The sequence below is a fragment of the Sus scrofa genome, chromosome 13, assembly GCF_054392235.1.
Source record: "Sus scrofa isolate SSC_HxYL_T2T_F1_AM1 chromosome 13, Sscrofa_HxYL_maternal_Yorkshire_Landrace_v2.0, whole genome shotgun sequence".
Lineage (NCBI taxonomy): Eukaryota > Metazoa > Chordata > Mammalia > Artiodactyla > Suidae > Sus > Sus scrofa.
In genome coordinates, this window is record NC_139395.1 from 212,425,912 (window position 1) to 212,452,993 (window position 27,082).

General features: G+C 44.6%; 2 protein-coding genes across 28 annotated transcripts in view; both read right to left on the reverse strand.

The window, feature by feature from the left end:
* The window catches only part of TMEM50B (transmembrane protein 50B), a 47,698-nt gene extending 44,132 nt beyond the window's left edge, over positions 1 to 3,566 (reverse strand). For 18 of the 27 annotated variants that reach the window (XR_014825147.1, XM_084992009.1, XM_084991999.1 and 15 more), the window contains exon 1: positions 3,460 to 3,566. The gene's annotated coding sequence lies outside the window, so the exon portion shown is untranslated. Of the gene's footprint in view, positions 1 to 853 lie in introns of all 27 variants that reach the window. The other 9 variants (XM_084992000.1, XM_084992006.1, XM_021070942.2 and 6 more) reach the window with 2 other exon arrangements.
* A 16,876-nt stretch (positions 3,567 to 20,442) lies between these two features.
* On the reverse strand, positions 20,443 to 24,602 carry DNAJC28 (DnaJ heat shock protein family (Hsp40) member C28). Its single transcript, XM_003358936.5, has 2 exons — positions 24,545 to 24,602; positions 20,443 to 23,641 (listed from the first exon to the last, which is right to left on the reverse strand). The coding sequence occupies exon 2, from the start codon at positions 23,608 to 23,610 to the stop codon at positions 22,450 to 22,452; it is 1,161 nt and encodes a 386-aa protein (XP_003358984.3). The 5' UTR covers positions 23,611 to 23,641; positions 24,545 to 24,602; the 3' UTR covers positions 20,443 to 22,449.
* Between the last annotated feature and the right edge of the window lie 2,480 nt (positions 24,603 to 27,082).

Here is a 27,082-nt window from a genome sequence, read left to right on the forward strand (position 1 = left end):
CTATAAGGTTTTGAGTTTAACTGCAGAAATTAATGAGGTGCTATGATTTTATCACCTGGTAGCAAAGATTAATCCCAAAGGTATGATTCTGTTGCCCTCTGGAACATTAAGCAATTACATCTAACTCAGCAATTTTGTTGAGATATTCCTTTCCCCATGGAATATAGAAATATCTATTTCTTTCCTTTTTTCCCCACTTTTTAGGGCCACATCTGTGGCATATGGAAATTCCCAGACTAGGGGTCAAACCAGAGCTGCAGCTGCCAGCCTACACCACACCATAGCCACATCTGCAACCTAGACCACAGCTCATAGGAATGCCAGATCCTTAACCCACTGAGGGAGGCCAGGGATTGAACCCACATCCTCATGGATACTAGCTGGGTTTGGAACTTGCTGAACCACAACTGAACTCCATAAACATCTATTTCGTAAATCAAAAAACAAACAAACAAACAAACAAAAAAACCAGTTATTTGTGGCACTCTCAATAACGGTAAAATAAAACTCTGAAATATGCTTAGTATTTGTATGAGAATTCTATTTTTAACTCTATTCACTCAAAACCAAATATACTGTTTAAGATATATATAAATATTACATGCAAATATATGTATATGTGTATATTTATGTACTTGGGTGGAAAGCTTATTTTATTTTAGGGCCGTACCTACAGCACATAGAGGTTCCCAGGCTAGGGGGTCAAATCGGCGCTATAGCTGCTGGCCTATGCCACAGCCACAGTAATGCAGGATCCGAGCCTCGTCTGAGACTTACACCACAGCTTAGGGAAACACTGGATCCCCAACCCACTGAGCAAGCCCAGGGATGGAACCCATGTCCTCATGGATACTAGTCGGGTTTGTTAACCACTAAACCACGAAGGGAATTCCTGTAAAGTTTCTTTTAAAAAGCAAAAAAATCAGGATACAGGCTACCTCTAGGAGAAAGATGTTAACATTTGATTTCATTTGCTTATGGATAAAATACTGATCCCTGCAAGAGTATTGCTTAAAGTATATATTTATATATGTTCTGCTCACGGGTTTTTTGGGTACCTGAGATACATTTGTAACAACAGAAACTTACTGGAAAAGAGAACAAGAATTTATGCTACTGCTGAATATCCAAGGGGGTTACCACAGGAAGGTATTACACAACATATGCCTCTTCATATTTCTCTTCCTGAAGGCCCTCTCTACCCATTCCTGCCAGGCCAGTCGAATGAGTCAATACAGCCTTAAAGTCAACACCACTAAGTGCTAACAAGGTGAATAAATCCACCATTATTTAACCTGGTCCTCAAATATTTTGTGATCCAGTCTCTAAATGCAAAGAGACAAACAGATTCTAAAAATGCATATGAATCAAACAAATTAGCTACTGCCTTTAAATGATAAAATCCTTTCCGATTTTGTCACTACTGTGGCTGGGGTTCAGTCCTTGGCCAGGGAACTTCTGCATGCCACAGGTGCAGCCAAAAAGGAACAAAATAATAAGGCATTAAATTATAAAATCCTATCAGTTATAAGAAGTGAAAAGAGCACTAAAATTATACTTTAAAATACAATTATCTGTTTAAACCACCTACCTGAAACTTATCCTACAATGCCAAAAGGATTTTCATCCATAATGGTGAAAACCCAGAAACAACCAAAATGATCATCATTAAGGGATCGAGAAAATTTGAGTATTTCCAGAGTTCCCTGGTGGCACAGCAGGTTAAGGATCCATGGCTGTCACTGCTGTGGCTCAGATCACAGCTGTGGTGCAGGTTCCAACCCTGGCCTGGTAACTTCCACCTGCGGCAGGCATGGCCAAAAAAAAAAAAAAAATTAAAGAGTACATCCAAACAGTACATCCAAAAATGAGATAGGTCAGCATGTACTAAGTTAATGTATCTTTAATTTTTTTTTAAGCTAATGTATCTTTATATTAAAGTAGTTGCCCAACAGTATTATGGCACAATCCCCTCCTAGGGACTGGAATTGAGGATGTAAAGTATGCAACGTCCAAAATCAAGGAAGTCTAACTTTTTTCTTGATACTCTTCTGCGCACTCTGAATTTTTTACTTGATGTTCCTCTGTAATATTTTTAAAATGTTTACAACCTGAATATATTGTAATCACTTAAAAGGAGCCGATAAGGATAAAATAATAAGATAAATTCTTTACCTTAGACTCCAGAAAATGAATTCGGAAATAATCAGCCAGTTAAGGCTGCTGTGATCCTAGCGGGCAGAGAAGGATGGGGGGTGGGGAGGGCGTGTCTCCGGAAGAGAAACACGACATCCTTCCCCGGCTCTCATTACACCAGCTTTTTCCTGCCGCATCATTATTCAAGAGAACGTCTTGTTTTCATTTTAAGAACGAGGAGGCCTGCCACACTATTACCGGTAAAAAATGCCTAACGTCTGTTCTACGTCTGAACAGTATGACAGAAGAGAAGACAACTGACCCTGACCGAAGATGATGTAAAAGAAGCGTGACAAGCCTGGGAGTAGGAGGCTTGGGAAATGTTAAGAAAGGGGATTTATATAAAGTGCAAGTCGGTGAAGAGTTGGCGCGAAGAGGTGGGACACTCCGAAAAGAGAAATTAATGTCTTTGAGAGGTATAACGCTGGTTACACATTCACTCCAATCGGAGGCTTGACTCTCCCCAACACACACACACACACACACACACACACACACACACGCATGCACAGCGCTAGCAGCAGGGAGCGAGCGAGGACAATCTCATTACTGCTTTGGCTTTAAAAGGTTATATATTTACCTTTCCGATTAAGCACCTTCCAGTGATGAACTCGGAAGCCAATTTATTGGTTAAAAACCAAGCGTCTTCCCCAGCACAACTACCATTGCTACCTGGGCTACGCTCCTCATCTAAAAGGACACTCAACACTTTATGATTAATCCTGGAAAGAATGTTGACCCTCCTCTATTCCCTCTTTCCACCTCTGTCCCTACTCTCCTAAGGAGCGAGTCGGAAAAGTCCACCAAACACTTAACAACATCGCCAGCAGAGGCTGAGACCAAACGGGAGGGGTGAGCAAGTCCTCGAAAGGCCCCCAGACGCCGAGTGCGGGCCGCACGTCCTCTCCCCTGCGCCGGGCACCGCGGTGAAGCTGACAGGTTCGGGATGGAAACCTGTGCAGATCCTCCAGGGAAGCAAGCCGACGGCGAGATAACGCGGCGTAGCTGCCTGCCCCGGCCGAACGCGCTCCCCGGGCGCCCAAGAAGACATGGGCTGGTGAGCAGGGAGCGGCGGAGGCCCCCGCCCCGCAGGCCGCCCGTATGCTCCGCGAACCCGCTCCGCCCCGCGACGCCGCGCACCGCGCACGGGAAAGGCCGGGCGCTGTCGTCCCTCGCAGGCCGGGCCGGCTGAGGACGCCTCTCCAAGAGCAGGCGGTGGGCGCTAGCCCCCAGCACGCCCCGAAACTGACTGCCCGCACTCACCCGGCTTCCCCCACGCCCACGCCAACGCGAGGCGCGCGCGCAGAGGAGGAAGCTGCCGTGCAGCTGTCTAGCCCGCGCCCTCCGCTCCACTTCAGCCCCCGGGAGCCGGGAGCGGGCGGCGGGCGTGAGGCGAGGGCGCCGGTGGGGCGGGGCGCGGCGCCGTGCGCAGGGAAGCAACCAATCGGCGTGCAGCAAGTGGCCGGCCGGAGGCGGGGCAAGGATCTAGGGGCGGGGCGAGGCAGCCAAGGGGCGGGGTGAGGGCGGTCGTTCTGCGGCCCCCTGGGAGCTGCTGGCAGGACTCTGCGCCTTGTGATTCGCGGCAGCGCTGACCTGACCCCTCTGTTGTTTTCTGGGCGGCATCAGTGCTGCGTTTCCGCTCAAGGACTTCAAGTGCAGCATCGGTGAAATCACACGTGTGGGAGGAGCCCAAGACCTAGAGAGCGGAGGTTGTCTTTGCCCCTGGGTTAAGCGGCTTTGACCGAGAGCAGCCCAGGGTAGGGCGTGTACTCCAGGAGGTTCTCAGAAACGGGGGGTCTCTAGAAGTGACCTTTTCCAATCCCTAACGCTCAGAAATGGAGGCCTAGAAAGGTGAGATTTCTGGTCCAAGGCTACCAACTAGTACAGCAACCCGAAGTTACCGGTACAGTACAACTACGCCTTTTATTTTTTGCTTTTTTTTTTTTTTTTTTTTTTTTTTTGGTTTTTCTATTTTCTTACTAGGGCCGCACCCATGGCTTATGGATGTTCCTGGTCCCCAGCCACAGCAACACGAGATCCGAGCTGCATCTGTGACCTACCCACAGCTTGCAGCCAAGCCAGATCCTTAACACGCTGAGCGGATCAAACCCGCGTCCTCATGGATACTAGTTGGATTCTTAACCCGCTGAGCCACAACGGGGAATTCCCTACAACTAACTAGTCTTAATTCTGTTCTTATGTTTTCCTGGCTATCTACCAGATTTTTGCTTTCTCGTGGTCCAGTATCTTCCTACTGTCTCCTTTAAAGAGGATACATCTTGAATTTTCAGTGTAACTTCAATAGCCTTTGAAAGCCTGGTCTGAATTTCCTACAGAATATAAAGTGTAATTAGTTATTTGGGGAAAAGACATTGTGTAAAAGTCCAGGTATTTTCAATGGGATTCTAAAAATGTTTTCCCCTGAAATATAATGAAATAAAAGGTTTTGTGTTCCAAGTTGTCACAAAATGCCACTCTCTTATATTCCTGTTACTCCTATAAATCTTATACATGTAAGAGAAACAACCTCTGCTTTTTATTTTTCCACTATCTCTCAGTTCTCATTTTCATGGATGTTATTTTTCTATCTTTTATATTCTGTCATTTGGCAAATAATACATTTGTAGTTATATTACCCATCATCCTGACACATATGCTAGGATCTAGATGCTCAGTAATTATTTGTTAAATAAATTACTTTTGAAACATTTGCAACCTTAAAACTAGTTAGATTACTGATCTATAAAAGTTGACTTTTTAAAATCTTACTTTTTGGGGGCAGTTCCCATTGTGGCTCAGCAGGTTAAGAACCCAACATAGTGTCTGTGAGGATGTGGGTTCAATCCCTGGCCTCGCGTGGTGGGTTAGGGATCCAGCCATGCCACAGCTGCAGCTCCAATTTGACCCCTAGCCCTGGAACTTCCATATGCTGCAGGTGCAACTGTAAAAAGAAAAATATAAATAAATAAATAAAATATTACTTCTTTTTTGAGTGTTATATTAGAATGAGGTTGGCTGCAAGAAGCAGGGGGAAACAACTACAAAATAACAGTGGCTTAAACAGAAAGCCACTGGTATCTCCCTCATGTGTATAAGTCCAAAGTTAGTCTGGAGCTGTCCAGTGTCACTTCGCAGGGACAGATCCAGCCTCCTTGTTGCAGCTAAGAGAGTCACACATGTATTTATTTATGCATTTGGAAGATAGCCTCTGTACCCAGTGTTACCTCCTGGTCCAAGGGAGCTGCTGGAGCTCTAGCCATTATGCCTGCATTCCAACCAGCAGATGAGAGGACAAAGGGAATACCCTCTCTAAGAACTTTTCCCGGGAGTTCCTGTTGTGACACAGTGGAAACGAATCCAACTAGTATCCTTGAGGATGCAGATTAAATCCCTGGCATCTCAATCAGTGGGTTAAGGATCCATCGTTGATGTAAGCTGTGGTATAGGTCATAGAGGCAGCTCAGATCCCGTGTTGCTGTGGCTATGGTGTAGGCCTGCAGCTACAGCTCTGATTTGACCCCTATCCTAGGAACCTCTATATGCCCTGGGTGCAGACCTGAAAAGCAAAAAAAAAAAAAAAAAAAAAAAAAAAAAAAAAAAAAAAGAGGGAGAGAACTTTTCCCGAAGTTTGCATTATATCATTTCTGCTTTCATTCTGCTGGCAAAGACTTAGTCACTGGGCTACACTAAACTCAAGGAAGTCTGGAAAATAGGGTTTCAATACTGAAAAAGGAAGGAAGAACAGATACTGGAAGACGAGTAGAAATCCATAGTCTCAAATCTAATCACTGTTTAAAGTATTAAGTATTTTAAGATTCTCCAAGACTTTGAAACTTTATTGCAGAAGAATATCTGTGAGCAAATTCTTTTTTTTTTGTTGTTGTTGTTGTTGTTGTTGTTGTTGTTGTTGTTGTTGCTATTTCTTGGGCCGCTCCCGCGGCATATGGAGGTTCCCAGGCTAGGGGTTGAATCGGAGCTGCAGCCACCGGCCTACGCCAGAGCCACAGCAACGCGGGATCCGAGCCGCGTCTGCAACCTACACCACAGCTCACGGCAACGCCGGATCGTTAACCCACTGAGCAAGGCCAGGGATCGAACCCGCGACCTCATGGTTCCTAGTCGGATTCGTTAACCACTGCGCCACGACGGGAACTCCAAATTCTTTTTTTTATATTTTTTATTTTTTTTAATTTAATTTTATTTATTTATTTTTGTCTTTTTGCCATTTCTTGGGCTGCTCCTGCGGCATATGGAAGTTCCCAGGCTAGGGGTCCAATGGGAGCTGTAGCCGCTGGCCTACACCACAGCCACAGCAACGCGGGATCCAAGCCACGTCTGCAACCTACACCACAGCTCACGGCAATGCCAGATCCTTAACCCACTGAGCAAGGCCAGGGATCAAACCCACAACTTCATGGTTCCTAGTCGGATTTGTTAACCACTGAGCCACGATGGGAACTCCTCTGTGAGCAAATTCTTACCTCCATGTATGAAGAAAGATGTTTCTACTGACCTACCATTAGGATGCACATGCTTTGAGTTGCCTTTCCAGATGTGAGTGGGGACTTACCCTAATGCAGCTGATTTCTCTATCATTCTATAAGCCTCTACTTCACAAATAGAGTCAAACATGTATATATCTATGCTTTCAAAAATATGGGCATTTGATGGAGTTCCCTGGTGGCTCAGCAGCTTAAGACATAGCATTGTCATAGCTGTGGCATGGATTCTATTCCTGGCCTGAGAACTTCTGCGTGCCTCAGGCAAGGCCAAAAAGAAGGAAACAAAATGGGCATCTGAAAGATATTGGGGGAGTTCTCGTCGTGGCTCAGTGGTTAACAAACCAGACTAATATCCATGAGAATGCAGGTTCAATCCCTGGTCTCACTCAGTAGGTCAAGGCTCTGGTGTTGCCATTAGATATGGTGTAGGTTGCAGACTCGGCTCAGATCCTGCATTGCTGTGGCTCTGGCGGAGGCTGGCAGCCACAGTTCCAATTGGACCTCTAGCCTGGGAACCTCCATATGCCACAGGTGCGGCCCAGAAAAAGACAAAAAGACCAAAAAACAAACAAACAAACAAAAAGAAAGATATTGGGATTAAGTTGCTGATGTCAACATTTCAATGTCAGCATTTCAAATGTATTGATTTGAGGAGTTCCCACTGTGGCTCACTGGGTTAAGAACCCAATGTAGTCTCCAGGAGGATGTGGGTTTGATACCTGGCCTCGCTCTGTGGGTTAAGGATCCGGTGTTGCTGAGAGCTATGGCATAGATTGCAGACATGGTTTGGATCGGGCGTTACTGTGGCTACGGTGCAGGCCAGCAGCTGCAGCTCCAATTTGACTCCCTAGCCTGGGAAGGCTAGGGAGTCGAATTGGAGTTATAGCTGCCCACCTATACCACAGCCACAGCAATGCCAGATCCAAGCCATGTCCATCACCTACACCACAGCTCACAGCAATGCCGGATCCTTAACCCACTGAGCGAGGCCAGGATCAAACCCGTATCTTCATGGATACTCGTTGGATTCGTTTCTGCTACACCGCAATGGGAACTCCAAAGCATATATTTTCCTAAATTCCGATTACCTAAGGACCTCGGAGGACTTCTAGATTCTGGAGTTTTTGTGTCTTCAGGACCATTTTCAGTTTGGGGCCAGGACAGTATCTAAAAGGCCTACTTTACCTAAAACTGGACAAGAAGAATTCAGTCTAGTTGGTTCAAGCCTACTAAGAGAAAGTAGGCTTCTTGCAACAACATCCCACAGGTTCTGATTTGTTCCTACTTTCTTGGAGCCACTTCATGAACTTAACATGGTGGATGGCCTTCAGGCCCCATCTTTTAAGAGTACACACCAAAGTGTATTGCAGGAGCTATGTTGTGTAAAGCACATTGTGTAAACATGTACTTCAAAAATATTGTCTTTCTTGAAGTTCCCATTGTGTCTCAGCAGTACCAAACCCAACTTGTATCTATGAGGACACAGGTTCAATCCCTGTCCTCGCTCAGTGGGTTAAGGATCCGGTGTTGCCATGAGTTGTGGTGTAGGTCAAAGACACTGCTCAGATCTGGTGTTGCTGTGGCTGTATCATAGGCCAGTGGCTACAGCTCTGATTTGACCCCTAGCCTGGGAACCTCCATATGCCATGGGTGCAGCCCTGAAAAGACAAAAAAAAAAAAAAAAAAATAGGGATCCATATGGAGGCAATGAGGAGTATGATATTCTCATGAATGACTCAGGCTTTTTTATGTGTCATGTTAAAATGATCATCCATGTTACGATACAGGAAGAGGCAGTGATGAGATATTACACGTACTCTATCTCAAGGATATATTCAGACAGATATGGAAGCAGATTCTTCAATGGGTAACAGAGAACAGAGGATGAGTCAGAAAAAGATACAGTAGGAGTTTCCGTCGTGGCACAGTGGTTAACGAATCCGACTAGGAGCCATGAGGTTGCAGGTTCGGTCCCTGCCCTTGCTCAGTGGGTTAAGGATCTGGCGTTGCTGTGAGCTGTGGTGTAGTTTGCAGACGCGGCTCGGATCCCACGTTGCTGTGGCTCTGGCGTAGGCTGGTGGCTGCAGCTCCGATTCAACCCCTAGCCTGGGAACCTCCATATGCCGTGAGAGCGGCCCTAGAAATGGCAAAAAAAAAAAAAAAAATTTTTTTAAATAAAAAGATACAGTAGTATAGCAGTAGAGGAAGCCACAGAGAAGTTAGGTAGAAGGCCTCTGGATACAGTATAAGGTAAGATGGAAACACAATACATGGCCCCAAAAATTAATAAATCATTTCAGGGAGTTCCCGTCGTGGCGCAGTGGTTAACGAATCCGACTAGGAACCATGAGGTTGCGGGTTCAGTCCCTGCCCTTGCTCAGTGGGTTAACGATCCAGCATTGCCGTGAGCTGTGGTGTAGGTTGCAGACGCGGCTCGGATCCCGCGTTGCTGTGGCTCTGGTGTAGACCGGTGGCTACAGCTCCAATTGGACCCCTAGCCTGGGAGCCTCCATATGCCATGGGAGCGGGCCAAGAAATAGCAAAAAGACAAAAATAAATAAATAAATAAATAAATAAATAAATAAATAAATAAATAAATAATTTCAACATGTAATTTTTATAACACAGATTGACTTAATTATACTTGAAGGGTAGCACACATGACCTTTCTTTGTTTTTTTTATTTTTGGGGTTTTGGGTTGTTGTTGTTTTTAGCATTGAGTTTTATTTTGTTTTATTCTTTCCCAGCTGCACCCATGGCATATGCAAGTTCCCAGACTCGGGATCAAGTCTGAGCCACAGTTGCGACCTACATCACAGCTGCAGCAACGCCAGACCCATAACCCATTATGCCACAGCAGGAACTCCTGAAATGTTATGAAAACAATGCTTATTGATGAAGTTAATTAGATTACTAAGTTTCATGCATGTCTACCGTATTAGTTACCTATTGCTATATAGTAAATTATCCCAAAAGTTAGACTTATTTATTATTTTTAAATTTATGTATTTATTTAAATTTATTCAAAGATCTATTTATAATCTTATATAGTTTCTAAGGGTCAGGCATCTAAAAGCAGCTTAGCAGTGTTGTTCAGGCTTAGGACTCCTCATAAGCTTATGATTAAACTGTCAGCTGGGGCTGCAAACATCTGAAGACTTGCCTGAGGCTCTGCTTCCAATAAAGCTCACTCATATGGCTGTTGGCTGGAGGCCTTGGCTCCTGGATACATGTGCGGCTCCACAGGCTGCCTCAGGATATGGCAACTGGCTCCCTCCAGTGATTGATCGAGACAGAGTGAGAGGAGGAAGCTTCTAGCCTCAGATGTGACATACCATCACTTTTGCTACATTCTCTTAGCCACATAGACCAACTCTGTACATGTGGAAGAGCACTATACACACACACACAAAATGTGAGTATCAGAACCTAAGGATCATCTTGGACGCTGGCTATGACTCCCACTAAATTCCTAACATTTGCTTCTAAATTAAAAGGGATCTCCAGGAGTTCCCATCGTGGCTCAGTGGTTAATGAATCCGACTAGGAACCATGAGGTTGCGGGTTCGATCCCTGGCCTCACTCACTGGGTTAAGGATCCGGCATTGCTGTGAGTTGTGGTGTAGGTTGAAGACTCGGCTCTGACCCCGCATTGCTGTAGCTGTGGCATAGGGCGGCAGCTACAGCTCCGATCAGACCCCTAGCCTGGGAACCTCCATATGCCGCGGATGTGATCCTAGAGAATACAAAAAAAAAAAAAAAGGAAAAGGGATCTCCAGTTTCCTCTGGTACATATTTGCCTTCAAAACTACAAATGCAAATCGCAGTAGATGTGTAGTACCGGTAATTCAAATGCTATAAGCCACGGAACCATCAGTCATGTTTTTCTAAAATGAAGTACAAGTCTTGATAAAATTCCCAAGAAAATGAAGTACAATTTTCTTTTGTGAAAAAAAATGTATTTAAAATTATGCAGGAGTTCCCTGGTGGTGCAGAGGGTTAAGGACCCAGCATTGTCACTGCTATGGCTCAGAAGGCTGCTGTGGCACAGGTTCACTCCCTGGTCTGGGAACTTTTGCATGCTGTATATGTGGCCAAAAAGAAAAAACAAAAGTTCAAAATTTTAAAATAGGATTTCTTTTGTGACACAGGGAGTTAAGGATCTGGCATTGTCACTGCAGTGGCTTGGGTCACTGCTGTGCTGTGGGTTCTGGCTCAGGAACTTCCACATGGCAGAAGTGCAGCCAAAAAAAAAGAGATAAAAAAATAAAGTGATATAGGAGTTCCCGTCATGGCACAGTGGTTAACGAATCCGACTAGGAACCATGAGGTTGCGGGTTCGATCCCTGGCCTTGCTTAGTGGGTTAAGGATCCGGCGTTGCCGTGAGCTGTGGTGTAGGTTGCAGATGTAGCTCAGATCCCACGTTGCTGTGGCTCTGGCATAGGGTGGCAACTACAGCTCCAATTAGACCCCTACCCTGGGAACCTCCATATGCCACAGGAGTGGCCCAAGAAATGGCAAAAAGAAAAAAAAAAGATATAAAAAGTATGTTTTGTTTATATGTAAAATATAATTCCATTCTAGGCTTAGATGATGACAAGCAAATTATTCACCCACATGAATGTCTGGTGAGACATTTGAATGTTTGGTGAGACATGGAACAATTCCTCTTTTTGGTCAACCGCCTGGTAGACTGTGAAACACTCAGCATTTCTGGCCCCGGTTCCTAAATGTCTGTGGTCAGGAGTGATGTTTGAAATTTTTAACAACTAGGATTGCATAGGTTCCCGTCTTGGCTCAGTGGTTAACAAATCCGACTAGGAACCATGAGATTGCGGGTTTGATCCCTGGCCTCACTCAGTGGGTTAAGGATCCGTCGTTGTAGTGAGCTGTGGTGTAGGTCGCAGACACGGCTTGGATCTGACGTTGCTGTGGTTCTGGAGTAGGCTGGCAGCTGTAGCTCGGATTGGACCCCTAGCCTGGGAACTTCCATATGCCATGGGTGCGGCCCTAGAAAACACACACACACACACACACACACACACACACACACACACACACACACACACACACACACACACACACACACACACACACACACACACACACACACACACACACACACACACACACACACACACACACACACGAATAGATGCCAGCCAGCATGGTCCAAATGGGCTCACAATCTCTGCCAGCAGGGCTCCTCCATTTGTCCTGTCAACTGAAGATTCTCCCACAAATTTCCAAAATGTCCTCTAGAGGGCAGTAGTGTTTCTGCTGAGAACCACTGATTTACCACTGAGGCCCTCACCCTGCACCCAGCTCATCATCTCAAAGGATTACAACAACCCTGCAAGTTGAGTTTAATGATATTCACTTGATAGATGAGAAAACAGAAGCTCGGGAAGGGATCATAGCTAGTGAGTGGAAACCCTTGAATCTAAATTCAAATCTCCAAGCTCTAAGGCCATTCTCTCTCCCCTACATTGCACCTCCTCTTGCTCATTGGTGTTATGGGCAGTCAGGGAGACTGGTATCTTGAAGGAAACAAAGAACAAGAATAATAACAAAGAGTTCCCATCGTGGTGCAGCGGAAAGGAATCCAACTAGGAACCATCAAGTTGAAGGTTCGATCCCAGGCCTCGCTCAGTGGGATGGGGATCTGGTGTTGCAGTGAGCTGTGGTGTAGGTCGCAGACCCAGCTCAGATCCAGTGTTGCTGTGGCTGTGGTGTAGGCTGGCAGCTACAGCTCCGATTGGACCCCTAGCCTGGCAACTTCCATATGCCTCTGGTGTGGCCCTAAAAAGCAAAAAAAAAAAGAAGAAGAAGAAATCCAGCTATAAAACACTTTGAATCCAGAGTTCCTGCTGGTATAAAGGGATCAGTGGTGTCTTGGGAGCTCTATGGACACAGGTTGGATCCTCAGCCCCGCATGGTGGGTTAAGGATCCAGCATTGCTGCAGCTGCAGCTTAGGTTGCTTCTTCAGCTTGGATGTGATCCCTGGCCTGGGAACTCCATATGCTGTGGGGTGGCCAAAAAAAAAAAAAACAAAAAAAAAACTACAGTTAATAATAGTACCTATGTCATAGGATTGTTGAGAAGATTAGGTTAACGCAAGAAAGGTGTTCAAGTGTGAGCTATTGACTCCCTCTCTGTACCTTATACCTTATGACTCATTATGAGGCCATATCTCCTTCCTGATTCATGATAACTTCAGTTTGCCTTTGCCCTCTCTATGCCTCCCATCTGTCTTTGTGTAACCTGCAATTGCAATTGATTTCATTTGCTCAGTATTGATTAGTTCTACTTTCCATGAGAGCGTATAATAATCTCATGCTGGCTTAATTGATGAGCTAGAGCTTTATGTGTTGATCTGGAAAAATCTTGATGCTATATTAATAGGGAAGTAAAGAAAAAGATAAGTATGTATAATGTGCTCACATTTGTTTGTTTTTGAAAGAGAGTTGGAGAGACAGAGTGTGCATATAAATCATATACGGTTGATCCTTCAACAACTCAGGGGCTAGGGCCGCTGACACTCTGCACAGTCAAAAATCCGAGTATGACTTTACAGTTGGCCCTTTGTATCCTGGTTCTGCATCCACAGAGTCAACCAATTGTAGATCGTATACGGTAACACACACTGAAAAAAATCCACGTAGAAGTGAATCTGGGCACAAATGAACCTTTCCACAAAAAAGAAAATCACGGACTTGGAGAACAGACTTGTGGTTGCCAGGGGGGTGGTCAGTGGGATGGACTGGGAATCTGGGGTTAACAGATGCAAACTATTGCCTTTGGAATGGATAAGCAATGAGATCCTGCTGTGTAGCACTGGGAACTATATCTAGCCACTTTTTTTTTTTTTTTTTTTTTTTTGTCTTTTTGCCATTTCTTGGGCCACTCCCACGGCATATGGAGGTTCCCAGGCTAGGGGTCGAATCAGAGCCATAGCGGCCGGCCTACACCAGAGCCACAGCAACTCAGGATCTGAGCCGAGTCTGCAACCTACACCACAGCTCTCGGCAATGCCGGATCCTTAACCCACTGAGCAAGCCCAGGGATCGAACCCGCAACCTCATGGTTCCTAGTCGGATTTGTTAACCACTGAGCCACAAGGGGAACTCCGTATATCCAGTCACTTAAGATGGAGCATGATAATGTGAGAAAAAGGAATATATATGTGCATGTGTGACTGGGTCACCTTGCTGTACAGTAGAAAATCGACAGAACACTGGAAACCAGCTATAATGGAAAAAAATAAAAACCATTAATAAAAAATAAATATTCCAATTCAAAAAAAAAGAGAAGTGAATCTGCACAGTTCAAACCCAAGTTGTTTAAGTGTCAACTGTTTATAAATTTTTGTAAGGATATTGTGGTAGCAGGATAATGGCCCACCCAAATATATTCTAATCCCCAGAATCTATGAATATGTTGTGTCACATCACAAAGGAAATTAAATTTGCAAATGCAATTAAAGTTGCTGGTCAACTGATGTTAAAATAGGGAGATTGTGCTGGGTGATCTGGACAGGCCCAATGTAATCACAAAGATGCTTAAAAGTGCAAAAAGTAGGAGTTCCCATCGTGGCTCAGCAGTAACGAACCCAACTAGTATCCATGAGGACTGGGGTTCGATCCCTGGCCTCACTCAGTGGGTTAAGGATCCCATGTTGCTATGAGCTATGGTGTAGGTTGCAGATGTGGCTCAGATCTGGCGTTACTGTGACCGTGGCATAGGCCAGCAGCTCCAGCTCTGATTCAACCCCTAGCCTGGGAACTTCCCAATGCCGTGGGTGTGGCCCTAAAAAGACAAAAAAAAAAAAAAAAAAAAAAAAAAAAAAGTGGAAGGAGGAGGGAGGGGAGTCAGAGTGATGTGACATTGGAAGGATTCCACTTGCTGTTGCTGGCTTTGAAGACAGAAAAAGGTGATGCAAGCTGAGGATACAGGCTAGAAGCTACAAGACAAGCCTCTAGAAGGAATGAAGCCCTGCCAGCACCTTGATTTTAGCCCAGTGAGATCCACTTTGGATTTCTGGGCCCTGGAAGTGTAAGATTATAAATTTGTGCTGTTTAGGTTTGTAGTCCTTTGTTATAGTGGCAATAGGAAACCAATACAGAGAAGCAAGAAATTATTGATGGTGATTAGATCTGGGAAGTAGGCTCAGAAGGTCTGGATTGGGGGGAATCTGAGGAAAAGAGGAACTCATTTGCGGAGCGCCTATCATTTTTCATTGATTGAATTTTTACTACATACCTGTAAATTTTCAAAATAAATTTTTTTTTACCAAAGAACCTTACCTTGGAGTTCCCATCGTGGCTCAGTGGTTAACGAATCTGACTAGGAACCATGAGGTTGTGGGTTCGATCTCTGGCCATGCTCAGTGGGTTAAGGATCCGGCATTGCCGGGAGCTGTGGTGCAGGTTGCAGACACAGCTCGGATCCCGAGTTGCTGTGGCTCTGATGTAGGCCAGTGGCTACAGCTCCGATTCAGCCTGGGAACCTCCATATGCCACAAGTGTGGCCCCAGGAAAGACAAAAAAGAAAAAAAAAAAAAAAGAGCCTTACCTTGTATTATGTAACACTTCATCATCCATCATTTGTGGTCCTCAGGTCAATGGCTTTGGCTCCTGGGGACTGTGGGCAGGCAGGCACCCTAAGAAACACATTTAGAACTAGCATCTCCCAAACCTGTCAAGATGCTCAAATCCCTAAGACTAGGGCCATGGGCACACATGGGCGCTCTGCCTCCTCCCCCAGCTTCCTGACACTCCTGCCCAGAAGGCCATGGATTCATGACTTCTTAGGATACTTTTTTCTTTTTTCTTTTTTTTTGGCTTTTTAGGGCCACACCCATGGCATGTGGAAGTTCCCAGGCTAGGGGCTGAACCAGAGCTGCAGCTGCTAGCCTACGCCAGAGCCTCAGCAATGCAAGGATCTGAACCATGTCTGCGACCTACAGCACAGCTCATGGCAATGCGAGATCCTCAACCCACTGAGCGAGGCCAGGAATCGAACCGGCATCCACATGGATGCTAGTCAGATTCATTTCTGCTTCACCATGATGGGAACTCACAGGATACTTTTTCTTGGGGCTGGAGAGAAGAAGAGGAGGCCTCTGCTTCCTCAAAGGCTGTGGGCAACTGGGTGTGTAATGGGATATAGTGGGAATTAACATGTCAACTACTGCTTGATCACCTGCTGAGTTTTAGAATTAAAAGTTTGTATATGTAGGAGTTCCCGTTGTGGCAAAAAGGAAAAGAACCCAACTAGCATCCAGGAGGATGCAGGTTTGATCCCTGGCCTCACTCAGTGGGTTAAGGATCTAGTGTTTCCGTGAGCTGTGGTGTAGGTTGAAGATGTGGCTTGGATCTGATGTTGCTGTGGCTGTGGTGTAGGCCGGCAGCTACAGCTCCGATTGGACCCCTAGCCTGGGAACCTCCATATGCCATGGGTGTGGCCCTAAAAAGAAAAAAAAAGAAAAAAAAAAAAAAAAAACAGTGGCAATCATTTCCATGCTTAACACAATTTAAAAGTTATCTTATTTCTTATGCTTCTGAAGTCATTTTTTTCCCTACAGAAAAGTAGCAAGCAACCTACCAAACTCAGAACCACTATACATCATCCTTTACTGTTTTCTGTTTCTGTTTCTTTTTCTCTTTTTAGCACCACACCCTCAGCTTATGGAAGTTGCCAGGTTAGGGGTCGAATTGGAGCTGTAGCTGCCAGCCTACACCATAGCCACAGCAAAGCCAGACCGAAGCCAAGTCTGCAACCTACACCACAGCTCATGGCAACACTAGATCCTTAACCCACTGAGCGAGGCCAGGGATCAAACCTGCATCCTCCTGGATGCTAGTTGGCTTTGTTACCACTGAGCAACAACAGGAACTCCTACTGTTTTCTTTTTAAAATAAGAGTTCCTGGAGTTCCCGTTGTGGCGCAGTGGTTAATGAATCCAACTAGGAACCATGAGGTTGCAGGTTCGGTCCCTGCCCTTGCTCAGTAGGTTAACGATCCAGCGTTGCGTTGCCGTGAGCTGTGGTGTAGGTTGCAGACGCGGCTCGGATCCCGCGTTGCTGTGGCTCTGGCGTAGGCCGGTGGCTACAGCTCCGATTCAACCCCTAGCCTGGGAACCTCCATATGCCGCGGGAGCGGCCCAAGAAATAGCAACAACAACAACAACAACAACAAAAGACAAAGGACAAAAAATAAATTAATTAATTAATTAAATGAGTTCCCTGGTGGCCTATTGAGTTAAAGATCTGACTTGTCACTGTTGTGGCTCAGGTCACTACTGTGGCTCAAGTTCAATCGCTGGCCTGGGAACTTCTGCATGCCACATGTACAGCCAAAAAAAAAAAAAAAAAGTTTTCATATGCCATAAAATTCACTAATTTAAAAGGCACAGTTCTGGAGTTCCCACTGGGGCACAGCGGTTTTAGGATCCAGCATTGTCTCTGCAGCAGTGCAGTGGGTTAAGGATCTGGCATTGCTGCAGCCATGGTAAATGTTGCCGCTGTTGCTTGGATTTGGTCTCTGGCCAAGGGATCTTCCATAGGCCATGAGTGCAGTCAAAAAAGAAAAGGAAAAAAATAAAATAATATAAATAAAAGGCACAATTCTATGGTTCTTAGTATGTTCACAGAGTTGTACAACCACTGCCACAATCAATTTTAGAACATTTTTATCACCCCTAAAAGGAAACCTGTAACCATTAGCAGTCAATCCTCATTCCCCCCCAAACTCTAGAGCCCTAGGCAACCACTGATCTACTGTCTGTCTCCATAGAGTGGTATATTCTGTACTTTTCATAGAAAGGGAATTGTACAATTTGGGTCTTTCTTGACTTCTACGTTCTCATTTAAACTGGCTTCTATGTTCTCACTTAAAGCCTGAAGCTAGCTGAAGACATGACAGAAGACAGTTTCCCATCAATTCAAGGAACTGACAGAAACTGGCAAGATTAGCTTTGAAATCAATAATTCCCCAAGAGAACAACTATGGAACAGTTTTTTCAACAAATCTTTCTCTTTGGTCTTTTTAGGGCCGCACCCGTGGCATATGGAGATTCCCAGGTTAGGGGTCCTATCAGAGCTGTAGCCGCCCACCTACACCACAGCCACAGCAACACCAGATCTGAGCCATGTCTGCGACCTACACCACAGCTCATGGCAATGCCAGATCCTTAACCCACTGAGCAAGGGCAGGGATCGAACCCGTAACCTCATGGTTCCTAGTCGGATTCGTTTCCACTGTGCTATGACAGGAACTCCAACTTTTTTTGTTTGTTTGTTTGTTTTGGCCACGTCTGTGGCATGCAGAAGTTCCTGGGCCAGGGATCAAACCTACACTGCATAGTAGTGACCCAAGACCCAGCAATGACAAAGCCGGATTTTTAACCTGCTGAGCCACCAGGGACGCCAACAAATCTTAAAAAGTAATAGGAACTTCTGCTTATTATTATATTAGCACAACAGAGTATATAATACTTAGAGTGAGTGCTGATGTGTAAGTAACCATGCTGTAGTCTTTTTCTTTTCTTTTCTTTTTTTTTTTACAGACACACCTACAGTATATGGAAGTTCCCAGGCTAGGGGTCGAATTGAAGCTGCAGCTGAGGTCTACGCCACAGCCACCGCAACACCAGATCCAAGCCCCATCTGTGAACTTTGCCGAAGCTTATGGCAATGCCAGATCCTTAACCCTCTGAGTGAGGCCAGAGACAACATCACGTCCTTAACCTGCTGAGCTACAATGGGAATTTAGAAATCATGCTGGATTCTTTTTTTTTTTTTGTCTTTTTTCCTTTTCTAGGGCCGATCCCATGGCATATGGAGGTTCCCAGGCTAGGGGTCTAATTGGAGCTGCAGCCACCGGCCTAGCCACAGCTACAGCACATGGGACCCGAGCTGCATCTGCAACCTACACCACAGCTCACGGCAACACTGGATCCTTATCCCACTGAGCGAGGCCAGGGATCGAACCCACGACCTCATGGTTCCTAGTCGGATTTGTTAGCCACTGCGCCACGGGAACTCCTGGATTCTTCACACATGATAGAACATTGAATCCTCATAGCAACAGATCCCTATTCCTATTTACACCCGAGAAACCCGCAGGTCAGTAAGGTTTGGTAATTTGCCCATGATCACACACCTACAAAGTAGCAGAGTTGAAAGTTTAATAAATCCAGGTGCTCTGTGCCCTATAATCCACTGTACAGTCCTACTTGATGTCAAAACCATGAGATTCCCATAGCTCTCCTCTGTATCTGTCACATTTCTTAGTTGCAAACAGTGGGCCTGCCACTAGCTGGATTAAGCAGAAAAGGGATTTATTAAAGAATACTGGAATTTTGAGGAGGGTGTAAAAAGTGGCTCAAGATTGTTTCTAGGAATGTTGCCTAAAACCACACCGAAGAACTGGGCTGGTGAGAAAGACACAAAAGTGGCTGCGGCCACCGCCACGCACTACAAGCCACTGCCAACCAACAGTGACACGACTTTTGTGCCAGGAGCTCTACCTGGCAGCCACTGTCTTCCTGCACCAGCTGAATGGAACTTCCATAGCGAGCCAGTGCAGCTGCTCCCATGCCTCATTCTGAACCCAAGTCTCCCAAGGATGAGCCTTGTTGGCAGAGTCCAGGTCATGTGCCCATTTCTGAGCATGTTTAAGAAAAGAAGGGGAGTTCCTGTTGCGGCTCAGCGGGTAACGAGCCTGACTAGCATCCACGAGGACACGGGTTCGACCCCTGCCTTCGCTCAGTGAGTTAAGGATCCGTCGTTGCCATGAGCTGTGGTGCAGGTTGCAGATGTGGCTTGAATCTAGCGTGGCTGTGGCTGTGGCGTAGGTCCGTTGCTACAGCTCCTATTCAACGCCTGGCCTGGGAACCTCTATATGCAGCAGGTGTGGCCATAAAAAGACAAAAAAAAAAAAAAAAATTAGGATTTTCAGAGTTCCTATCGTGGCTCAGTGGTAACAAACTCACCAGCATCCCTGAGGATTCGGGTTCAATCCGTGGCCTCACTCAGTGGGTCATTATCTGGCGTTGCCATGAGCTGTGGTGTAGGTTGCAGACACGTCTCGGATCCCTCACTGCTGTGGCTGTGGCATAGGCTGGCAGCGACCCCTGGCCTGGGGACTTCATATACTGCAGGTGCAGCTCTACAAAGAAAAAAGAAAAAGATAAGTAAATAAATAAATACATTTCAAAAAAAAATAATAATACCAAGCAAAGTGAGTGTCTGAGGGTTACTTTTGGAAGGAAGGGGTCCATTTGCGGCACCCCGGCCTCAGTCACTGATTTCTGAGACTCCAGATAGTGGGACTTCCACATGCCGCAGGTACAGCAAAAAAGAAAACAAAACAAAACAAAACACAAGAGTAGTCCCTGTCTCAGTCAGTTCTTTTTTTTTTTTTTTTGGTCTCGGTTTTGATATTACTTCTTCTTTTTTTTTTTGTCTTTTTGTTTTTTCCTGGGTAGCACGCATGGCATATGGAGGTTCCCAGTCTAAGGGTCCAATTGGAGCTGTAGCCCACTGAGCAAGGCGAGGGATCGAACCCACAACCTCATGGTTCCTAGTTGGATTCGTTAACCACTGAGCCACAATGCGAACCTCTGATGTTAATTTTTGATATTACGAATCAAAAAGATAAAAAACATTCATTTATATGGCCAGCCCAAAATGTTTATTTCTACTATTAGTTGTTTATAGAACAATGGACCATTGAATAATGATTAAAATTAACTTTATTAATTAAAGTTATTAATATAGACAACATTCACAAACATAAACTATGCTGGGCTGCAATGAGGAATTACTAGAGGGTTTTTTTTGTTTTTTTTTTTTGCCATGCCTACAGCATACAGAAGTTCCTGGGGCCAGGGATCAAACCTGCACCACAGCAGTGACCGGAGACAAACAGTGACAATGCTGGGTCTTAACCCACTGAGCCACCAGGGAAGTCCAAGACTTTTCTGAAATCTTTACCTTCTCATTACCTAATACCAAAAATGATATCTAGTATCATTTATATATGTTGCTGCAATGTAATTAGGTATCATATATCTAGTTTTTAATGAGATTCACAGAATTACAGCCTTCTAGAATGTTCTGGAACTGTAGCTTTTATTATAAAGCTATTATTCCACACTGTTCACAATTTTAGAGTTATATATCATTGCAGAAGCTAATGATAACTCATTCAATAAAATAATCACATAGTATAGCAATTAATGCCCCATCATCTAAGCAGAAAGGTCTGAAATGTCCTTTTGAAGACATAATTTTATTTAACTAACACACACTTTACAAAATAACTCGTTCTTCCAAAATTAGAGTGGCAGGTGCCATGCTTCTGAGCCACAACCACACTACAGAGCTCTGAATTAAATAAGGAAACAGATCTGCTCCTTTTGACCGCTCTCCGTATCCTTCCAGTTGCCCTATTCTGTGAATAAGGCAAATACACAGACCTTAAAAAGTCAAATTTTCTGAAAGCGATGGGACACAACCTCATGGATATCAATCTCTGGTCATTTGCCAAAATGCAAGTGGGCATAAAATTGTGACATCTTGTCTTTGTTTATCGAAGGGTTCCTAACACTGGCCACTGGATATGGTTGGAAATGGTAAGATCGGGAAATTAGTTTAATGGAGTTACTGCACACTCTTCTTCTCCTTTTTTTAATAAAGTCCTTCCCTAAGACAGTAAACAGATTTTTCACATCACAGAAAAAGCCTCTGGGGACTTTGACACGTAACAAAGACAGGCTTCAGGTAGGTTCAGGTAAATCTAACATTTCAACCTCTAAATAGAAATGAAGCCAAAAGTGAAATCTTGTTTCTGTTGGGCACAGGGATTTTTTTTTTTTTTCCACCTCCAAAAGGTCAGAAAATACATTCAAAGTCTTTAAAAGTGGACACTGGAGTCTATTTCTAGAATAGCTAAATCAGCTAGGTTGGCTGATGGATTCATGCAGCCAATGGCTCATGACGTTAGAAAAAAGTACACCCAGATATTTAGTGGTTTTTTTCATTAAGTACCCACAGAGAAGGCCTTTATTTTAAAAAGAAGGAGGAGGAGGAGGAGGAAAAGGTAGACGGGGAGGGGGAGAAGGAGGAAGAGAAGCAGCCTAATTTCCTGATCTTACCATTTCCAATCCTACTGAAAATGTCCCCCAAGTCTCAGAACAGTTTTGTGCTTTAATAACCTCAGGTGTATAAATGCAGCAAACTTGCAAAATACATACCTCATTTGGAGGTTTACTTGCCCTTATTCCATGCTTCTTTCATTTTGTGATTTTTCCTAATACATGTTTAGTTGTTGCTGTTGAAGTACCCATGTTTAAAGAGGGCAAACAGCAACGGCTGTGAATTTATTAGGGCCTCAAACTGCACTAAGACTTTGGACCACTCTTCATGATTCCCAGTCTGAGTCCCTGTCCTAAATCCATTCACTTGATGACTGACATTCACCCTCTGAAATGTATGAAATTGTTTCCTTAAAAGTATGTTCTCCTCTCGTCTTGCCATATCCTCAGAACAAAGCTGGCTGAACATTTCTCTGACTCAGTTTCTCACAGTTCTCTCACACATCACTGAAGATGGGATTACTTTTGTGAAAGGTGCAGGGGCGCACAGTTCTCAAACCCTTGTGTTATAGAAATAAATTTCAGCCCGTGTGATGCCAGCATTACTTAAAATGATTTGGAGCAGTGCTGTGAACACCGAGATGGTCAGATTTTAATAAATCTCCACACATTCGTCCAGTTAAAGAAACCTGTCTTGGCTCTAGCTGTTTCCTCCCCTTCTCTCTGATGGATGACATCTGGGTTTTTATCTGTGATTTCTTTTGTCTTTAGCAGGGTCTCATAGGTTTCCTGGGCTCTGGCAATTTCTTTCTGTGCATCAAAATGGACTTTCTGCCTGGTCAGCAGGGGAACAATTAAATTAAAATCATTAATTCGCTTGTTTAGTTTTCTGACGTTTTCTTGAAACTGCTCACAAACCTGGTTCCACTGTTTCTGTTCAGTTGGTGACATGGGACTCCCCAGTTTTTTCCTCGATGCTAAAATTGCCTCTCTGAGTTCCTCAATAGTATCCTTGATTTCCTTTTGCATTAGGATCCATTCCGGTTGATATCCATTATCTATTAATATTCTGTTCAGGTTGTGAGTCATGGGATCAATATATGAACAGCCAGAAAACTTTGTTAGAGGTTTCCCCTTCCCGCTGAGATTGTCAAAGTCTCCTTTGGCCATCGATTCCTGAATGAGATCCTCCACTAAACGCTCTATTGCTTGAGTTATCTTTTGTTGTTTACTGTGTCTTACATCTTTCACAGTCACACTGTCAGTGAAATACTGGCTTTGCAGCTTCTGCTTTTGGTATTCCATCACTTGCTCAGTTGCACGGTCTGCTCTAAATTGCCTATATTGCTTCTCGCGTTGACTTGGCGTCCCAAAACCAATACCTTCAAAACTTAAATAATGCCGGTGTTGGGGTGTTTTATATTTGAATTTTTCTTCATCTTCCTCGTCTGCTTCAACTTTACTCTGCCTGGCATTTGTTTGTTCAATCACGTGGGAAAGCACCTTCCTATAAGCTTCTTCGATCCTTATAAATGTTGCAGAATCAGCAGTACTAGAGCCACCGTCTGGATGGTATTGCTTGGCAAGTTTACGAAAAGATTCCCTGACATCATCTGCAGAGCATCCTTCATCCAGATTCAGCAGCCTATAATATTCGCTCATCTTCTTTTTGGATTTATAAGTTGACATCATTCTAGTCCTAAGCACACCAAGATATGGACCCATGTTCATTTGATGAGGAATCATTGAAACGTGTATCAGATGAGATCTTAGGATTCGAGCCACCACTACATACACTGTGTTCATTATTGTGCCCAGATTTCTTCCTAGCAATGATCTATAAAACGACAACAAATTTTGGGTGAAGAAAGTTGTATTATCAGCTAAATCCATATTTTCAGCAATAAGGATGAATTACGAGTACAATACTTCTTTCTAATGCTGCTGCCAAAATTCTTACAGCTTTATTTCATTTGTTCAGCAGAGAAATGGAAGTTAATGATGTCTTGCGTCAACATATTGTGATGGAATCTAGATTCTACTCTGTACTAACCACAGAATTTTAGAGCTGGCAAGTTCTCAGAGATCTAATCCAATCTTCTCATTTTATGAGAAAATGCAGGCCCAGAAGGTTAAGCAACACAACCAAGTCACACAGCAAGGTGTAAGCAAAATAGTTAGGGTTAGGGCACAACAAGCCTCTTGCATATTTGTCCTCAGCAAATTATAAACGTCAGTAGCACCACTATTTCTTTAGTGAGTGCATCATTGTCTTTATTATCCCAAGGAGTCTTCTCATGAGAAGACTTACATGAAACAATTAGAACAAGTGACTGATTCTGTACCTACTCTTGACACTAAATTGCACAGAATCAAGGGTCCAAAAGACTTTAAGCTCTACAGCGTCTTAGGAAGGAATAGTCTGCTGCAAGCCTGAAAGCCGAGATGAAAGGTGAACTCTCTCAGTATACTGTTACCTGTTTTTGTTTTGTTTTGTTTGTTTTTTAAACGCACAGCATAGTAGAAGAGAAAATCTTCTATATAGAAAATGGCAATGAAATGCTAGAAGTGACTTAAAAATAGGATTCTGATGTATAAACGCTAAAATTCAGCTCCCGGGGACTCCAATTTTCTATAAAAATTGGGGTCAACGGCTTTCAGACTTGACTGGGATGGGTGGCCGTCGCGGAAGAGGGGTCAATCCCGACACAGTACACGCCGGGTCCCGCCCTCTACTCACCTTCTCAGACCCTGGGAAGGGGCTCTGCGGCTCCCGCCCCCATGCTGAGCATCTGCGCATGCGTGCGAGGGCGGCCCTCCACTCCCCAGCTGTCTCCGCCGCTGGACTAGACCATCTGCCGTTTTACGCTGAGGGAACCCTCAGGGGTGCGGAGGGCAATGTGATACCGAATAGAGACAGATGTCCTACCTTACCAGGGGACCCCAGAATCTCTTTTAAAAAAAACTCTTCCCAAAAGGACACAAGCAGGACAATTTCGGGACGCTCCGCCCCGCCCCGGGCAGTCGACTCCGCCCTCCCCCACCCCTAGCGGGAGGTGGGTCGGTCGACGTGGATTCTGGGAAATGTAGTTCTCCAGGAGGACCCCGCCGCGCGCCTGCGCCTTCCGGGAGGGAGGCGGGGCGGTGAAAAGGTCTACACCGCCGGAGGGGAGATGAATAGGATTTATCATAGCGTTTGGTTAGTGTCGAATGCGACCCTTGAAGTGCTAATGGTTCGGAGGGCGCCGGTCCTAGGTAACTTGTTTTGAAGAGGGGATGACAAGTCCTTTTCCCCCCGAATAGGACCTGAGCAGCTTTTTCAGGTTTGCAGCCAAGGACACCAGCTCAGAGACGAGGAAATATTACCTGGCCCAGAAAGTCTAGGTTAGCTCGGTTGGTTAGAACGTGGTGGTAATAGATAACCCAGGTTAGAAACCTAGTCTTTCGTTAGTTCAGGAACTTAGTGAGCAGGTAGGTCATTTAGCCAGGCATTGATAGAGAGAGGGTGAGGACGGTCGAAGACAAAGTTAAATAAAGTGTTTTCTCTCTTTAAGTTCAGTCACTGTTATGGGGATTTACTATTTCCCCCTTCTGCACAGGGTAAGTTTTTAAAATAGGAAAAAGCAAGAAGAAGAAAAGGCGGGTCAGACCTGAGCTGAGAACTGCTTTTCTCTGTGTCCGTTTATCTGTAAAGTGAGGGTACCAGCAAATGGTGAACGTATTTAGCACTCAGTTTTTGCCAGGCACTGTGCTAAATGCCTATTTATGTAATCTTTTAAAATTCTTGCAACAGCCCAATGAGGTAAATGCTATTGTTTTCCTCATTTTACTTATGATGAAATAATAATTGTGTAGCACTCACTGAGTTTTTGTGAGATTTACACACTGTATGTAAACCACTTTGCATAGCGCCTGGCACATTAAATAATATTTTGTACTATGACTACGTTTCCTAAAAGAAGGCAGAAGTAGGGAGTTCCTGTTGTGGCATAGCGAAAACGAATCCAGCTAGTATCCTTGAGGATGTGGGTTCGATCCCTAGCCTCACGTAGTGGGTGCAGTGGGTTAAGGATCCGGCGTTGCCGTGAGCCGTGGTGTAGGTTGCAGACACAGCTCGGATCTGGCGTTACTGTGGCTCTGGGGTAGGCCAGCAGCTGTAGCTCCAATTCAACCCCTAGCCTGGGAACCTCCATATGCCTCGGGTTCGGCCCTAAAGAGCAAAAAAAAAAAAAAAAAAAAAAAAGTAACTGCACGTACTATGCCCCTTTATCCCAAAGTACTCAGTATTTGTTTCCTCAAAACAAGGACATTCTCTTCATCATAGCACTGATAGCAAATTCACGACATTTAACTTAAAGACAGTATTATTTAATGTACAGGTTTTTTGTTTATTTTTTTGTTTTGTTTTTTAGGGCTGCACCTGCAGCATGCGGAAGTTCCCAGGCTAGGGGTCAAATCGGAGCTGTAGCTGCCAGCCTCTGCCACAGCCACAGCAACCCGGGATTCAAGTCGCATTTGCTATCTACACTACAGCTCACGGCAACACCAGATCCTTAACCCACTGAGCGAGGGCAGGGATCGAACCTGCAACCTCATGGTTCCTAGTCGGATTCGTTAACTACTGAGCCATGACGGGAACTCCTTAATGTACAATTTTTGTATTCCAGTTTTAGCAATTGTCCTAATGATGTCTTTGAGAGCAACCATGGCTTTTTAAGTCAATAGAGCAAATGAGTGATAAACCAAAGCATTTTTGGTCAGTTTAATTCTGGGCAGAGTCAAACCACTTGAAAATATGGTTCTTTTCCTTTTAAAAGTTTGCTGCATACTCTGAAATCAACAGTCCTGTGATTATAAAATGTGATCAAAGGATCAAATTCAGAGTCAGAACCAAACACATAGGTTGACTAGCATTTTTATTTATTTATTTTTTGACTAGGGTTTTTTTTTTTTTTTTTTCTTTTTAGGGCCACACCCTTGGCACATGGAGGTTCCCAGGCAAGGGGTCGAATCGGAGCTGTAGCCACTGGCCTACACCACAGCCACAGCAGTGCCAGATCCGAGCTGCGTCTGCGACCTACACCACAGCTCGTGCCAATGCCGGATCCTTAACCCACTGAGTGAGGGCAAGGATGGAATAAGTAACCTCATGCATGGTTCATAGTCGGATTCATTACCACTGCGCCGTGGTGGTAACTTCTTTGACTAGCATTTTTAATGTGATCATGCTACCTTGCTTATTTAAACTCCTTGGCATTTTTTTTACATTGTTTTTTAA

Excerpts from the sequence above, each read along its gene's own strand:
- DNAJC28 (XM_003358936.5), bottom strand. The coding sequence starts at position 23,610 with ATGAACACAGTGTATGTAGTGGTGGCTCGAATCCTAAGATCTCATCTG.